Here is a 17,906-nt window from a genome sequence, read left to right as displayed (position 1 = left end):
TACAGAGGTGATTTGCCTAAATTTTTAAAAAGCAACCATCCTAAGTCTGCCGTTGAGGACTGTGGAGAACTCCAGCCCTGCAGCTTTCTGCAGCCAAGACGCCAAACTAAAGGGGAGACTCGCTCTCAGCAAGGGCAGACCTGGGAGGCTGCCACCTGATCACCCTAACAGACACTGATTCCTGCATTTTCTGAACTAATTGTCCAGGAATTTCTCTAATCCCGTTATTAAGTTGTTTCTATTTATAGCCTCATCTGCCCTCCACCCTCCACTCACCAGCTGCTCCCAGATTAAAGGCCACATGTGTGTCCTGCGTCTGCGGGGCTAATCCTGGCTTTCCCACGGGTCACACAGCGCTCCAGAGGCCCAAGGCCCAGCTGTCCCCACTGGGCCTAAAGGGGCTCTCTCTGGTTCAGTTTTCAAAAGCAGCCTGGCTGGGACCATTTCTTTAAAAGTCCTCAGCTCCTCCACGCTGCCCCTTGTGCTTTCTCTGCACACAGGTGTCTACACAATGTCTCGGCCACTCTAACTCCCACCCAGAATCATCTGGACTTGGTCATGTTTTATTTAAAGGACTTAAAAGCTCTGGGGATATAGCTCAGTGGCAGAGCCCTCATCTAGCATGTATGTGACCCTAGGTTCAATCCCTAGCACAGAAAAGAGTCATAAAAATTAAAAGAAAAGTCTCCAAAATTATCCTGGCTCCTTCCTTCTTCTTACTATACTTTATAAAGAACTTTGATCTAGAAAATTCACATTACTGGTTGTGGTAGGTTCAAAAATAGCCTTCCAAGGTGTTCATGTCCTAATTCCTGTAACCTGGGAGCCGGTGACCTTTTTTTCGGGGCTGGGGATCAAATTCAGGGCCTCATACATGCTAGGCAGTGCTCTGCTCTCAGCCTCAGCCCTTATTATTTTGTTTTTGAGACAGGGTCTCCCTAAATTGCCCAGGATGTCCTTGAACTTGGGATCCTCCTGCCTCAGCCTTCTGAGTTGGGATTACAGGCGTAATTGCACCTGGCTATAATCATCTTTTGATTCTTCTGAAATTAATGGATGCTTTTTCTTTTATTAAAATTAAATACTGGCTGGGCATGGTGGTGCACTCCTGTAATCCCAGTGGCTCAGGAGGCAGAGGCAGGAGAATCACGAGTTCAAAGCCAGCCTCAGCAAAAGTGAGGTGCTAAGCAACTCAGTGAGTCCCTGTCTCTAAGTAAAATACAAAATAGGGCTGTGGATGTGGCTCAGTGGTTGAGTGGCTCTGAGTTAAATCTCCGGTACCCAAAACAAAACAAAAACAAAATACCATTAATTTCATTGAACACTGCACGAGAAAGCTTGGTAGCAGTGCCATGAAGCCCTCTTGGGGTGGGAGTGCAGCTGATGAGAACCAATGGCCTGGACGACTCAGTCCTTCCCTGGGACCCACCCTGTGTGACCTGGGGGACCATTACCTCTCTAAGCCTCAGTTTCCTCATCTGCCACAGAAGATTGCATAAAAGCCAATAGCCCCGGCATTCATCTGGGCCTGGAACCACTCACACCTGATGGAAGCCGTGGACTTTCTCCCAGAGGCAGAAGTGGATATGCCCACACATAGAAAGCTGGACCTTCCAGGTTCAGGTATTTCCCTGGTGAAGGATCCCTGGATCCAAGTTAGGAACCCCCAGGCCACATGGACTCTAAATTCAAGACGGGGGGACTGTTCAGGGGACCTCAAGAGGAGTAACAGCACTTCCAGGCCCACCCCGGCCAGGGCAGGCAAGGCTTTGGGTGCCAAGGGACTGGAAATTTTCAGGTGCCCCAGAAAAAAAGGCCTGTGGCCTGACTATGTCTTATGTATGAGGCACTGGGTTCGAGTCTCAGCACCGCATATAAATTTATAAAATAAAGGTCCATTGACAATTAAAATATGTATGTGTGTGTGTGTGTGTGTGTGTGTATAGAGAGAGAGAGAGAGGGAGAGAGAGAGAAACAGAATGTTCAGAACACTCTTTCAAAGGACAATTCATTATTTTCAGATGGCTATTTCAAGAGGTTCTCCAAAATTATTTGAAAATTATTTGAAGTGTATTATGCTTCTGTTGACCAGCCCAATTCTGAATTCATTCCAGTTTGGCCACATAGTTATTAGGTGTGTACATTGTTTGAAAGTAATGATGGTGATGGATGGTGACAGTGTCGATGGTGATGGTGGTAGTGATGTCAATGATGATGATGGTTGTGGTGGTGGTGGTGGTGGTGGTGATAGTAGGGATGGTGATGATGGTGATGATGGTGATGATGATGATGGTGATGTTAATGGTAATGGTGATAGTGGTGATGGTGTTGATGATGATGGTAATGGTGATAGTGGTGATGGTGGTGATGGTAGTGATAATAATGATGGTGGTGGTGGTGGTGGTGACGGTGATGGTGATGGTGATAGTGATGGTAATAGTGATGGTGGTGATGGTGGTGATGGTGATGGTGGTGGTGGTGATGGTGATAGTGGTGATGGTGGTGATGGTGATGGTGGTGATGGTGGTGGTATGATGGTGGTGGTGGTAATGATAGTGGTGGTGGTGGTGGTGATGGTGATGGTGGTGATGGTAGTGACAGTAATGATGGTGGTGGTGGTGATGGTGGTGGTGGTGGTGGTGGTGGTGATGGTAGTGATAATAATGATGGTGGTGGTGGTGGTGGTGACAGTGATGGTGATGGTGATAGTGATGGTAATAGTGATGGTGGTGATGGTGGTGATGGTGGTGATGGTGATAGTGGTGATGGTGGTGATGGTGATAGTGGTGATGGTGGTGATGGTGATGGTGGTGATGGTGGCATTGGTGGTGGTGATGATGGCAATGGTGGTGGTGGTGGTATGATGGTGGTGGTGGTAATGATAGTGGTGGTGGTGGTGGTGATGGTGATGGTGGTGATGGTAGTGACAGTAATGATGGTGGTGGTGGTGATGGTGGTGGTGGTGGTGGTGGTGGTGGTGGTAGTGTTGTAGGTAGTGGTGGTGGTGGTGGTGGTGATATGGTGGTAGTAGTAGTGATGGTGATGATGGTGATGGTGATGATGGTGGCAATGGTGGTGAATTTCATTCATATTACAATAAGTTACCTGGCTTATCCAGTAGATTTTGGAGTTAAAAATATGGAGGTTTTCCTTTGAGGGTCTGGAAGAGTTCCAGGCCACCCAGGGAAAAGGCCAGGACCTGACCATTTGCTGAAGGCCTGAGTCACTCCTGAGCCCTTTGTCTCTCCTTCTACTTGACATAAAACAAACTGAGTCAGCTAAGTTGAAAACCACAGTGACAACAGGAATCAGAGTGCAATGAAGGAACAAGAAAGAAGCAAAGCTGGACATCACTTTAAAAGGCACACATAGGGAAAATATGCACCTCTAAAAATGTCTTCAGATAAGATCAAAGAAAGACTTGCAAAATTAAAGTCAAAACTAATAGAAGACTGTAGAAGAGCTGAAATCAAAACAGAAGGGATTTCAAGAAACACAGGCAGTGGTGAAGACCTGCACATAAAGGAGGGGAAAACATCTGAGCACGAAAGTGCAAATGCTCCTCAGTTTGCCACAGGGACAGGTGCCAGTGAACACATCCTAAGTTGGAAATATCCTGAGTTAAAATGCATGCAGGGCTGCGGGTGCCGCTTAGTGGTAGAGCATTTCCCGGGTGTCCCAGGCCCTGGGTTCCATTCCCAGCACAGCCAAAGAAAAGACAAAGATGCATGTGGTCACCTGGCCACCAACACCCTAGCTCAACACAGTGCACTGTGGAGTGTCCGTCACTCACCTGGTGACAGCTGAGTGACTGGGGGCTGCAGCGCTGCCACTGCCCAGCCTCTTGACGGTACTGTGCTGCCCACCACCAGCCCAGGAGAAGACCAACAGGCCCACCTCACAGGGCAGCTCCCACTGGGTGTGGTCACCCTCACACCTTCTAGAGGTGAAGACTGTGGGGAACCGTCCTAATGGGGACCCTCTTTTCTTAAAACTTGAGGACATTCAAAGAAAACCAAATCATAAAGTAATACATGTTGATGACTAATAAACAGTTTAAAAGTTCACTTCTCTAATAATGAAAACTCAAATTATAACAATAATAAAGTAAGATTTTACAGATTAAGTTGGAAAACATAAAAAAGTAACTAATAACTGCTCACCAAGGCTGGGGCGGGTAGGTAAACCTTCACTGTCAGAGAAGGCAGCGTGGCCCCTTTGGGGAGGTGATGTGGAAATCTACATCCAAAGCCTGACAAATGTCTTTTGAAGTAAAAAAAAAAAATCTATTTCCAGGAGTTTATCTTCAATAAATAATCAGACACCTATGGGAAGACTTACTAGGAAAGAGTAGGACCCCCCCTTGATATCTGGTTAAATTAATAAACATGGGTCAACAAAAGGAGCACTACATGGGTGTGTAAAAGGTGTGGAAGGACATTAATGGTTTGGAATGTCACAACATGCTGTGAAGTAAAGAAAACAGGTTTCAGGGGAGCTGGGGTTGTGGCTCAGTGGTAGAGCATTCGCCTAGCATTTGCGAGGCACTGGGATCAAGCCTCAGCACCACATAAAGATAAATAAATAAAGGTATTATCCATCTACAACTAAAAAAAAAATTAAAGATTTTTTTTTTTAGAGAGAGTGAGAGAGAGAGAGGGAGAGAGAGAGAATTTTTTAATATTTATTTTTTAGTTATCGGCGGACACAATATCTTTGTTTGTATGTGGTGCTGAGGATCGAACCCGGGCCGCACGCATGCCAGGCGAGCGCGCTACCACTTGAGCCATATCCCCAGCCCAAAAGATATTTTTAAAAAGAAAAAAACAGGTTTCAAATAATTTCATCTCTTGAGAAAAAAAAATATATACAACTCCACTACATTGAACCTAAAGTAACTAAGTGCACCACTTAATATTCTTTAGTTATTAGAAGTATTAAATGATTATTAAACACACCATTTGTATTTACCACTAAGAAACAAAAAAATTCTGCCAATTAAACTATAATGAACCATAGATTGTAGCATCCATCATGATGTTATTTGCTTATTTTTATTCATTTATTCACTCTTATAGTGATTGAACCCAGGGCCTCACATTTGCTAAGCACATGCTCTATCATTGAGCTATACCCCCCACCTCACATGATGAACTTGGAGATGTTAAAATGAAATATATGTCCTGGAATTGATAAAATACTATATGTGCCCCATATTCCTTCCATTCTAAAGCTAACTTCTTCCCCCGTATTTTACTACCTGGAATTTAACACCTTACAATCAGGTGCACTTACTACCTTACAGTCAAGGGAGTGCTTCTCCCAGCACCCTCAGCCCACATACACCCCATCGGGAGCAAGAGAACATTTTATATGTATTATATTTTCATGAGACAGACAGAAAGAAATACATCAGAATGTTAATCGTAGTTTTCTCCAAATGGTAGGATTTCAGGTCATTTTAATTTCCCTCCTTGTTTTTTCTATAATTTACAAATTTTCTAAAATGAAGTAGAAAAAAATCTAAACAGCAACAATCAATCCAGCATCACCAGTTCCCAGATCCACCCCACTGCAGAACAGCGAGGGCATGGGGCTAAGGTCCTGTGGGCTCCCTGTCCCTGTCTTCCCAGGATCTGGGAACCCTCAGAGGAGACAGCTAAAGGGCCTCTGCCAGCTCACCCCCAAACCAGTGTCTCACCACTTTAAAACTCTGTGTTCACAGAGGCTCCCTGCAAGTTTCCCTCCTCCACCACCTCACTCTCCCTCCTTTCTGGCACCCAGTCCCATGGAAGCACCCACGGGGGGCAAGTGGACTTCATCTCAAAGCCAGTTCCCATTCTAGGATGATGGGCAGTGGCCGCCAGAGCACCTGCTGGGAGGATTCTGAGGCCAGACTGAAGTTTAGGGGGGGGCAGGTGTGCCTGAGGGATTGGTCACACCTGCCAGGGACCATGGGACACATTGCACACTGCCAAGGCCTGAGAGAGTCCTCCCAGCTCTTGGTGTGCTCTCTGACATCTGCTCTCTGTGTCTCCCTGACCTCTAAGCAGATGCCTCATGTGTCCAGCCGGCAAAGGGGAAGACATCCTGAGCACACTGAGGACCGTGGCAGGCGGCTGTGAGGGCCAGACTCAGCAGCATGAGCTAGACCAGCTCACTCCTGCCCGCCAGCCCTGGGCGGGAAAGCAGAACGCACAGGCAGCGGAGACCCGCAAGCCAGCAAGGGCACGCACCTAGAGCGTCTGCCCTCCAAGAGACAGAGGAACAAGGCTCCCCCGACCGTCCATCAGGGGGTGGAAGATGCATGTGGCACACACAACACACAGCTTATTTATTTATTTATTAATTGGGCAAAGCCACATGGATGAGAACGAACTTGAGGGTGAAGGAAGCAATTGGCACAAAACCACAAGCATTGTTGTACCTTTGATTAAAAAACGAAATAGAAACCAAGTTGCATATGGCTTAGAAATATTCACCCTGTGAATAAACTGTATGAGAAAAGCAGTAGAGTGTATGAGAAAAAGCTTAGGGTACCCCTGGGCTCAGGGCAGGCAGGACACAGGACTCAGAAGGGAGGAGAAGGGGCAGCAGGCTGGAGCACCCCAGGGGGAGCTGGTGGCCTCCTGTGCCCATTTCACACTGTGCTTCATCACAACAGTTAGGGTGTTACAGGATACGGTAGGCACCACCCATTAATTGAAGGAACTGATTTTCATCTAATGCACTACTCAACTAAAAACAGTCCTCATGCAGAAGGCCTGTGCTGCTGATCTGTGGACTAGAGCCTATCACGTCTGCAGAGGGACTTCCTGGGTGACCCTGTCCTACCTGCCCAGCTGTGTTTCTCTTGAACAGTCTCTGAGCTTCAGCAGGAGCCCTCGATGGGCAAAGCCTTCCTCTCACCGTTTCCAGGCTGTCTCGGGCATGAGATGCCCATAGAAACAGCTCCCTCCTCTGTGCAGCGAGGAATTTGGGTGAATCACTTTCAAACACTATCTCTATTACTTTTTCCCCATCAGTGTGTGTGTGTGTGTGTGTGTGTGTGTGTGTGTGTGTGTGTGTGTGTGTGTTGCTGGGGATCCTTCCCAGGGCCTCCTGTAGGCTAAACATGTGCCTGCCACTGAGCTATGCCCCAAGCCCCCTTGTAATCATTTTGGAGATCTTTTACCCCCTTCACCCTACGACGACTGTAATGACAATATGAAATACTGTATAGCATTTTATCTGCAGCATGCTCTAAGGCTGTTTTTGTAGTTATTACTTCAACTTGGTAACACATTATTCATAGTAACAGAGATACAGAAGCCACCTACACTTTTGATCCTCAGCAAGTGGCAGAACACGTAATCCTTAACCTCTGTGTCCGTGAAGAGGGTATGTATGTTGCCCAGAGATAGGTAGTCATTAAATAAAAAATCCCAACAGCCATGTGGTCAGATCCCAGCTGTGTGGACAGATGCTGACACCTGGGCACAACCAGCCGAGGAGACAACAGTGTGTAGAGAGCAGACACTCCGCCATGACGCACTTCTCCTCAAGCTTCTCTACAGCTAAACGGTGCAACCTGCCCAACTCCAGACACTCCTGGGAGGAGACTGGGCCCCAGATGGGCTCCGGGGAACCCAAGGTGTTAAGTGGGGGTGCTCTTTTAAGGTCAGGGGGCAGCCTGGCCCCAGAACAGGACCAGCAGTCCCAGACCCTGTGTTTCTGAATTTTGTGTTTTAACCAGCTGACTCCTTGTTGTATGTACACACACACACACACACACACACATAAACCCACATACACACATATACACACCCACACACATACACACACACACACATAAACCCACATACACACATATACACACCCACACACATACACACACACACACATAAACCCACATACACACACCCACACACATACATAAACACACAACACACACACGGACTGGTGAGGGAGACCTCACTCCATCCCCAGGGCCTGCTCTCTGACTTCCCCAGAGGGCCTGCAGCAGGCAGAGGACACCCTGAGTGCCCAGCAAGGTGTCTCTGGAAAGCAGCACCCATGCCCAGGATGGGCGGAGCCACAGCCAATCACAGGGACCAACGGGCCACGTAAACATCAGGTAGGTCACACCAACTACAGGCTCAGAAAGCATCATGTTCATTTAATTACCAGGCAGGGCTTTTGAAAACCAATTTTAAGAGCTAATTTAAAAGTGGCTGTTCTGCAGGGACAGGGTCATGGCAGACACTACTAAAACTGAAGGCAGCACTCTGATGGCCTGGGGGTGGCTCTTCCAGCCACACACCCAGAGAACAGCCACCAGCAAGCAATGGCCACAGCAGGCCTCCCTGCCGAGGCTTGATGGCGTGAAGAATCAGCAGGGCCTTCACAGGCTGAGCACATGCCCTACACTGAGCCACACCCCAACTCCAGGAGTCACGAGTATGGGGGGCAGAACTCATCGGGCAGCTCAAACCCGGGGTCCGCAGAGCAGCTGGACCAACGTGAACAGTGCTACGCATCCCTAAAGGAGGCAGGTCCCCAAGGATTGAAAGGAAGTGTCTAGAGCTTCCAGTCCCTCAGGAATGGCCGTCAGGAGTGTGTGGTGTGGGGAAAGGAGAGGTTCTAAAAGGGCATTTGAAGGAAGAGGCCATCTCTATAAAAAGAAACCAAAGGCCACTTTGGTAAGTGCCAGTGACTGTATGTAATAACACAAGAACATTCTGGAAAGAAATACATTTAAATCATCACACAGGTTACCTCAGGAAAGACAGAAGGAACCAGGACTGGACAAGATTTTTGAAGGGCACATGGGTCCCTGAGTCACCTGTGTATTTACAGTTGATTTCTTCAAGTCTCAGCAATTCCTTGATTCTTGAACATATGTCTACAAGTCTTTGGCTTATTTAACGTATCAAAGGAAGTTTACAGGAGGGATCTTCTGCCAGAAGGTGTCTGCTGCAGCACCACGCCCACCTCTGCCCCCCAGCACCCACCCACAGCTGGGCCACGGGCACATGTTTCAGGAGGACATGCCGGGGCCTCTGGTCACCTCCACCACTCTGAGTCCACAGCACATCTCAGGCAATGCTGGGGCCTCCAGAAGGGAGTTACCTGGCAGCAGTGCCGCTTCGCCAAGAGGACCCCGTGGTCACCACCCCCTCCCTGGTGACCATGAGAGCCACCTATTTTAAAGTTTGGCACAAGCCAAAGCAAGGGCCCCATACCTGTCAAAGACCACAGCGGCATAAGCCCGCTCGGCGAAGATGACGTCTGCTGCCCAGAACTCCTTGGTGGCCTTCAGGCCCCGGCCTTTGCCCTCGGAGTTGAAGACCTCCACGTTCTCCATGCTCCCTATTGTCATCTCAGAGTCTGCGGGCGCACGGGGGATGTCAGCGCTGGGCCAAGCCCTTTGTCACTGCTGCTATTTCGGCACCTTCGGCATCCCAAAGAGCAGGACTATAAATGGACAGGCCACCTCCCCTTCCCTGCCCCCTTGGCCTTGGGCCCTCACCTCCCCCTCTACCTCGTTCCTGGAGGCAGGAGTAGGCAGGCGAGAAGACAGCAGTAGGGCAAGGGTCTCTCTTGTCACCCAGCACAGCGGAGAAAGCAGAAGATGCCGTGGGCGAGTGCAGCCCTGGGATGGGGCCTGACCAGTTCTGAAAGGTTCTTTGCAAAAAGAAGCTGTGTGCGTGTGCGTGTGTCGGCTCAGCTGGAGCTGGAACAGGGAGCCAGGCAGGAGGGTATTTTTAGCAGCCAGATGCCTCTATCAATCAAGAGCAGACCTCCAGAGTGGCCCAAGGGAAGAGGAAAGGTGGCCTGCTGCTCTGGGACCCTTCAGCTGTCAGGCTCGCGTTTCCCAAGGTGGACGCTCCTCCCACCCCAGTCTCTCTGCCTGGTGGGACGCTGCTTAACAGAACTGCCCAGGTTCCAAGGGGCATTGCTCCTCTCCAGCACCTGGGGCTCCCAGGTATGCCCCCCCAAGTGGCATGGAGGTCCCAGGCATGCCCCCCCCAGGTGGCATGGAGGTCCCGGGTGTGCCCCCCCAGGTGACATGGAGATTCCTGGGGTGCCCACCTAGGTGGCATGGAGGTGCCAGGCGTGCCCCCCAGGTGGCATGGAGGTCCTGGGCATGTCCCCCCAAGTGGCATGGAGGTCCCAGGCGTGCCCCCTGCCAGGTGTCATGAAGGTCCCAGGTGTGCCCCCCCAGGTGACATGGAGACTCCTGGGGTGCCCACTGAGGTGGCATGGAGGTCCTGGGTGTACCCCACCCACGTGGCATGGAGGTGCCAGGCGTGCCCCCCCAGGTGGCATGGAGGTCCTGGGCATGTCCCCCCAGGTGGCATGGAGGTCCCAGGCGTGCCCCCTGCCAGGTGTCATGAAGGTCCCGGGCGTGGCTCCCCCAGGTGGCATGGAGGTCCAAGGGTGTCTTGTCTTTAATATCACTGGCCATGCAGCTGTCTCAGAGGCAGGTTGGGCACAGGGAAGGCCGGCTTCACAAACCCATCCCTGTCTCCATCCACCCATCAAACTCCCCTTAAACACCATCTACTGCCAGGAGAACACCAGCGTGCTCTGTCCTCCTCATCTGGTGCCAGGGCTGTGGAGGGACAGTTCTGAGATCCTCAGTGAACTAAGTGCCACTCTCCCTAGCCATCAGGCACATCTCACGGAAGCCGAAGAAAGGCCCAGGTCTGGAGATGTGGCTTATCCTCCCTGTAGTATTTCTAGTTTCTGGATACCTCCTGCCATGGTTTGAATGTGTCCCCAGAGTCCTTGTGTTGGACACCTAGTTCACAATGCAACAGTGTTGACAGGCAGGACCTTTAGGGGGTGGGTGGTTCCCAGGGTCTCCACCCTTGTGAACACATTAAGGTTAGGGTTAGGGTTAGGGTTAGGGAGTGAGTGGTTCACAGGGTCTCCACCCTTGTGAGCACATTAAGGCCATTGTCAAGGGAGTGGGTTAGTTATTTTGGGTTCCTGATGAAAGGATTGATAAAAGTTTGGCCTCTGTCTGTTGTCCACACCCCCGACCCCCCCACGCCTCTTGCTCTCTCTCCCTCCCTCCCGTCCTCCTTCTCTCTCTCCCTTCCTCTCTCTCTTCCTCTGATGCCTTCCACCATATGGCAATGCAGCAAGAAGGCCCTCACTAGACGTGGCCCCTGGAGCCTGGACTTCACAAGCTCCAGTATCGTGAGTCAGTAAGTTTTCTGTTACAAATTATCCAGTCTCAGCCCATCATAGGGGTGCACGCCTGTAATCCGAGGTACTCAGGAGGTTGAGGCTTGAGGACCACAAGTCCAAGGCCAGCCTAGGCAACCTAATGGGACTCTGTCTCAAAATTTTAAAAAAAATTTTAAAAAGGTAAAGGCTGGGAATGTAGCTTAGCAGTAAAGGGTCTGTTAATGTCACCCTGACACAAAACCTAAGAGCAAGGTGACCGTCTCTACCTCGCCAACTTATTTGGGAGTTAAGTGGGGTCACATGGAAGGACAGAGCCTGGCACTTGGCACTTCATGTCACATCATTCAGCGAAGGCTCTTCTACTCTGTTTATTCTGTTCCATTGTCCTCCCTAGACTACCAAGATGTGCAGGAATTCTAATGGACCTTCAGGCAAATTGCCTCTCCCCACTCTCCTGTGGCTCCGGATAGCACACCCCAAATCCTCTCAGACCACACATCCTGGTGTGGAGTTCTCCCGCAGCCCGATGGGCTGGACAATATCTTGGCGGCTTCAGATGGATCCAAAGAGCACAACAACTTAAGACGGTGAAAGCTGGTGCCTCAAAGAGTAAACATCACACACTCCCAAGAGAAAAAATAATATTATGGAGGAGACTAGTCGGCTTCCAGCGAAGTGCCCACACCCATGTTGCCTGGTGACAGCTGGTCCTCCCTCAGCCTGGCAGGGCCCTGTGCTCTCCTGTAGACACTGGACTGGAACAGGTTCAGCCCAAGCTGTCATCGAGGACAAAGTGGACCCACCCGAGACCAGAGCTTGAGTTATATCCCTGGGTGCAACCTTACCAGATCAAAGACAGGAATACTGTTGAAGGCAGAATCAGGCCCCCAAGGATGTCCAGGCTCAAATCCCCAGAGCTTTGAACATACCTGACATAGGATGTCCATGGAGTGACTGTCTCCACAAACACTCATGCCGAGACAGGCAGGTGGTGCACGCCTATAAACCCAGCACTAGAGGCTGAGTGAGGCATGAGGATGGCAAGTTCAAGGACAGCCTCAGCAACGTAGCAAGACTGTCTCAAAACTAAATTTTTTAAAAGGGCTGGGGATGTAGCTCAGTGGTAGAATGCCCCTGGGTTCAATCCCAGGTACCATAAAAAAACAAACCAACAAGAAAACAGTGGTGAACGTGATCCCCACATGAGGTATCAAAGCTTAATGGATCCAACAACGGCACCTGGAGATGGGAGTGCAGAGGGCAATCAAGGTCCAAGGAGCACTGAGGGTGGCCCTGGTCCAATGGCACTGGAGAGATGGACGTGGGGATGCTCTATTGACTTCCTACGGTGCTTGGGTCTTTGCAGCATCCCCACCAGAGGGCAGGCCCTCACCAGATACGGCCACCCAGTCTTGAATTTCCCAGCCTTCAGAATCACAAGTGGAACACACTTTCTTTATAAGTGACTCAGTCTGTGATATCCAGTTGTAGCATCGAGACACATGGCAAAGGGGACTTTGCAAATGTGATTGAATTAAGGATCTTGAGACACAAAGATTATCCTAGATTATCTGGGTGGGACCAATGTGATCACGGGGATCCCCATAAGAGCAAGGCAGGAGGGTCAGGGTCAGAGAAGGAGTCGTCACAATGGACGCCAGAGGGTCGGAGTCCGAGAGCTCTCTGGAGATTCAGTGCTGCTGACCATAAAGATGGAGGAAGGAGTCACGGGCAGAGAAGCGGCCGACTCTGGAAAAGGCAGCGGAGCAGGCCCTCCCTCCCGCTCCTCCAGGACAGCGCAGCACTGTGGCACCTTGATCTCAGCCGGCGAACCCCAGGTCTGGCTTCTGACCTCCAGAACTGTAAGATGATAACTTCATGTTTTTAAGTCACTAACTTTGTCCTGATTTGTTACCGTAGCGATGGGAAACTCACATATAAAGTATTGAAGTAGTTTCTCCACACAGTACATATCACCTAAGGCTCTTCTGCTACTCTGAAAGGAAATTCATACAGAGTGTAATTTACTAGCTCTTACAAAAAAAAAAAAAAAAAAAAAAACACAATCAACTATTATCCCACCCTAATAAGGGGGGGGAAGAAAATGAAAGGTAACTTATAATAAATTAAAGTACCTTGATGGTGGGGCTGGGGCTGGGGCTCAGAGGTAGAGCACTGGCCTAGCATGCATGAAGCACTGCTTCAATCCTCAGCACCATATAAAAATAAAATAAAGGTATTGTGTCCACCTACAACTAAAAAATAAATGTTAATACCTTGATGGTAAATTAAGATGCCGGTTTGCTCACTGTTCACATGCTTGGGTCCAACCGCAGTAGAGATGTGATGGAGTGGTCAGAACTGTGCACGTCTGAGTGAAGCCCTGTGTGGGTTGATCTGGGGACACAAACCCCACGCGGGGCACAGTGCCCAGGGCATGGCTTCCTGAGATGGTGGTTGTCTCTTGGCACAATCTCCCCTATAATGTTCAGTGGATAATAGAACTTCTAAAAACTGCTCTATGATTCCATACAAAGCAGAGTTCTGGACCAGGTGATTATAAACGGGGTTTTCACCTGCTGGAGAGGCACATCTGGCTATCTAAGCCTCTTGGGACAGGTTTTTCATTATTCAAGGCTGCTCCTTGCTTCCAGGACAGCCAGCATTTCTGGCCAGCATCAGAGAGTCAGGAGAGTTGGCCCCAGACCAGGCTGGTCGGGGGCAGAAGGCACCGGACCCTGCCAGGTCGCATGTGAGCACAGACCTGATGAAACAGCTCTGAGCCCATCTGCCCTGGCTGGCACCCCAGCTCCTCCAGTGTCTTTTCACCAGGATGCCGATCTTTCCTGGTGGCCCTGGATGGACAGCATCGTGCCTCTAGCACCTGGGGTCACTGTGATAACCAAAGACTCTCATCACATCTCTAAACTCTTCCCTGTGGTGGACTTGCCTCCTCTGGGAACGGCTGCTCCTTGTCTTCAGGAAAAGCACATTCCAAATCCTCGGGATTTCTTGTCACCCTGGTGGAGGTCACCAGAGAAAGGCTACAGGAAGGACACCAGAGCTTTCTTGGACATCATACCTCATGAGGGATGGAAGAGGTAGGTTCATTCCACACCTCCTGAGAGATCCTCCAAGACCAGGGTGGCATATCTGCGTGTGACTGTCACTTCAGGTCACAGAACTGAGCCTCCCAGGCCTTCAAATCACACTGCGGTTGAGGACCCTTTTCCACTCCACCATGCTGGGAGTTTTCCCATCGGAGATCACTTTAAAGGCACAGGGTCTCTTTCATGTGTGTCTGAATAAAGAAGGAGGGTGAGGCTGGGGAAAGGGAGACCACTTGAGCCCAAGGGCACCCAGAGCAGAAGAGGGGTCTGCAGTGCAGCAACAAGAATGACCCCATGGGGCAGATGCCCAGGCTGTCGCTATACCTCTGTGTCAGCAGAAATGCCCGAGTGTGCACACGCGTGCACGCGCACACACACGCATACGCGCAAAGAACATTACCACGGCTACCCAATGCTCCCACACCCTAACAAGAGTTCAAGGCCATTGGTGCAAATCAAAGGTAGTGTCAGGTCCCTGCCACGCACCTCCGTGGTGGAAGGAGGTGGTGAGGAGGAGGCCAGGCCTGGGGCTGTTCTGGAGACAGCGGTCAGTACCATGCCATGAGATGAGCCAGGGGCTGCAAGTATCCTCGCAGCATAAGGAGGCGCTCTGCTGGCTTACACGCACCTAGGCAGACTGTATCTCCAGAGCCTGCTGCAGCTCCCGGATGTTTGACCATAAACCTGTATTTACATGATCATCCTGAGCCTTGATGACACAGAGGCTTCAGAGTGACTAACTCCCCTCAGCTGGGTGGGTGACGATTCAGGGAATATGCACAAAAAGTATGAACATGGAGAGGGAAAACAGACCTACACAGTCTGTGATAGGTTTTGGATCTTTGGGAAGTTGGTGTGCCTGTGTGAATAGGGTGGCCACTGACCTACCACACCTGGGGAAAACTACTCCAGCCTTTGGGTCCCTGTTGAGCCACGAGCCTGGGGAGAGCGCCATCTAGTGGCTAGTCTAGGAACTGCAGGATTTTAATCTTCCCTGAGGCTGCTGTAGTGACAGGAGTCCCACCCTTGGCTGGTCCCGGCCTCTGCACCCCAGTACCTGGTACTGAGGTTCGTTGAGCTTTTTTTCCCCTCCTTTTCTGTACTGGGAATCAAAGTCAGAGCCCGACGCTTCTTGGCAAGTAACTGTACACTGAGCTACATCCTCAGCCCTAACTTTCACTTAGGCCGGGGTCCTTTAGAATGGTTTGGGGAAAAAAAATTAAAGAATATTTTGTGACACACACACAAAAAAAATCACACAAAATTCAAATTTTAATGGCCATATATTTAATTTTATTAGAAAACAGCCACTGGATTTACATATTTTCTAAGGCTGCCTTCACACTTCAACAGCAGAGTTGAATATTACACAGAGTCCCCAGAACTGAAAAAAAACTTACTCTCTGGCATTGTTCAAAAAATGTTTGCCAAGCCTTATTCAAACTAAAATGGCTGCATGCCTGGACACCTAGAAGAGGCCACAGGAGCTTGCTGCTTCAACAGCCATCCCCTGGCTGCTGCATTCACTCATTTCAAAAGCAATGTCAGAGACACTATCAAAGAAAGGCTCTTGTGCATGTCTAGCCCACACCTAGGATGAGCAGTGCAGGTTCTCTCCCCAATACTCATTATGTTCTATGCAGTTTCATCACTGAAAAACACATTCCCTCTGGTCCCTGTGTTCTCACAAAAATAAGTATGAAGCCGGGAATATAGTTCAGTGGTAGAGCACTTGCCTAACATGCATGAGGCCCTTGGTTTGGTCCCAATGCCCTGCCTCTAAGAAATCCTTAGTTTCAAACTGCTTTCCATCAGAGAATTCTTAAATTCCCTCATTCCACATGCACTTACCAGCACATGTAGCAAGCACTATAATCAGGGTCTGAGGCACATAGACCCACAAAATGTAGGGCCTGGCTTCAAGACATTGACCATTTAAAGGAGATTATGGGCCAGGTGAGGTAGCACACACCTGTTATTACAGGGACATGAGAGACTGAGGCAGGAGGATTGCAAGTTCAAGGCCAGCCTCAGCAATTTAGACAGGCCCTAAGCAACCTAGCAAGACTCTGTTTCAAAATTTAAAAGAAAATTAAAAAGGGATGGGTATATAGTTCAGTTGATAGAATGCTTGCCTTGCATGCACAGGTCCTGGGTGCGATCCCCAGCACCACAAAGAAAGGGGAGGCTAAGGATGTGGCTCAGTGTATAGCGCCCCAGATTCAAACCCCAGTACTGCAAATAAATAAATAATAAAGGGGATTATGGAAAAGCATGTGAAGATGGTTAAAGAGAGTAGGAGACAAAGAGAAAATCTTATCCAGGTGAGAATGAGGAACCAGGGCAATCTTCCAAAGAAGGGTAGAGGAAGAAGAAAGGGGAAATCAGAACTGGAGGAGAGCAGCATACGCCCAAGGACCCAGAGAGGTGGACATGGAGAGACAGCAGGACACATAGAGCACACAACTGTTTCCTTCGCTAGTCTGGTCCCAGGCCTTTCATGTCCAGTGACTCGTGTGCATTGGAAAGAGATTCTACTAGCAAGACGTTTGAATGCTTGGAATTGCCACGTTCCCCTAGTGCCCTTTGAGGTGGGAACTAGTGCCTTTTGGAAGATAAGAAATGGAGGTCCTGAGAAGAAATGTGGCTAAGAGCTCCTACTGAAGACACAGCATCATCTCCTCCATAGGAACCACCACTCAAGTGCATGAGGCTTCACGAGAGCCCTGATGCAGCACCGTCTGTGAGAACAAACCTGGGAAACAGCTCCCGTCCAAGGAGAATGGCTGGGGAATGAAGACCGTGTGTTCACAGGATGGAATGCCGCTAAACTGGAAAGTGGAGACAAATTCCAGAGGAATAAGCAGGATGTATAATAATATTTATGTAAAATTCTAAGTCATGCAAATCAATATTCCATATATATGCCGTAAAATTATGAAACAATGCGTGTGAATGAGAAATGCTGGATTTAGGAAAAGGAGTTCATTAGGAAGTAGGGTCCCAAGGGTTTGGTCCCAAGCGGTGCAAAAAAATACAACAAAATAAGATAGCATGCTTGCTTCTATTCTTACCTCTTTCTGGAGAGAGCATTACAGGAGGAGGGAGCAAATAAAAAAGTTTAGTAACACAGTAGTGGAGTATTTGTAGTAATCATAAAAGTTTAATGTTGTAGAATCATAAGGTGAGTGCTGGGTGGGGCTTGAGGGCAGTGGGAGAGAATGAGATCAGGGCTTGCACAGCTGACAGGACTCAGTCTAACTTTTCCCCACTAACAATGGAGAGCCAATTATGACTTCTTTATTGAATCCTCAGCAGCAACATGAGCATCGACTGTAGCTGCTGAAATCAAAAGAAGGCAGATCTTAGCGTGTTTCAATCAAAAGAGGCGAGACGTGAAACAGGCAGTATCAGTGTGACAGGAATGCAGAGGTCACCAGGGGAACGTTTTTTTGCGCAGCCTATCAGGAAAAACACCAATCAAGGAGAAAATGGGTGGAGCATTGTCCATCAGGGAACTAAATAAATCACAGCTACTTGCGACTGCGCAGAGGTTAACCCCGCGTTAAGTGAAACAAGTCCCAGGATGCTTCACACAGGGACAAGTAGCCTTAC

At 49.3% G+C, this 17,906-nt stretch overlaps 1 protein-coding gene and 1 long non-coding RNA gene across 3 annotated transcripts in view; one reads left to right on the top strand and one right to left on the bottom strand.

The window, feature by feature from the left end:
• Smyd1 (SET and MYND domain containing 1) overlaps nucleotides 1-9,648 on the bottom strand; it is a 33,672-nt gene extending 24,024 nt beyond the window's left edge. For both annotated transcript variants that reach the window (XM_026409475.2, XM_026409476.2), the window contains exons 1-2: nucleotides 9,524-9,648; nucleotides 9,225-9,433 (exon numbers count right to left, since the gene is read on the bottom strand). In XM_026409475.2, the coding sequence (XP_026265260.2) occupies nucleotides 9,225-9,361 (137 nt within the window). In that variant the 5' untranslated portion in view covers nucleotides 9,362-9,433; nucleotides 9,524-9,648. The remainder of the gene's footprint in view (nucleotides 1-9,224; nucleotides 9,434-9,523) is intronic.
• Nucleotides 9,649-9,815: 167 nt separating this feature from the next.
• LOC113197233 (uncharacterized) lies at nucleotides 9,816-13,231 on the top strand. Its single transcript, XR_003302660.2, has 3 exons — nucleotides 9,816-9,967; nucleotides 11,133-11,198; nucleotides 11,576-13,231. It is a non-coding gene; the product is annotated as an uncharacterized LOC113197233 (long non-coding RNA).
• Nucleotides 13,232-17,906: the final 4,675 nt, after the last annotated feature.

The sequence above is a fragment of the Urocitellus parryii genome, chromosome 12 (genome assembly GCF_045843805.1).
Source record: "Urocitellus parryii isolate mUroPar1 chromosome 12, mUroPar1.hap1, whole genome shotgun sequence".
Taxonomy (NCBI): Eukaryota; Metazoa; Chordata; class Mammalia; order Rodentia; family Sciuridae; genus Urocitellus; species Urocitellus parryii.
The sequence above is the reverse complement of the archived record's forward strand: the minus strand, read 5'-3'. Positions and strand labels throughout refer to the sequence as shown.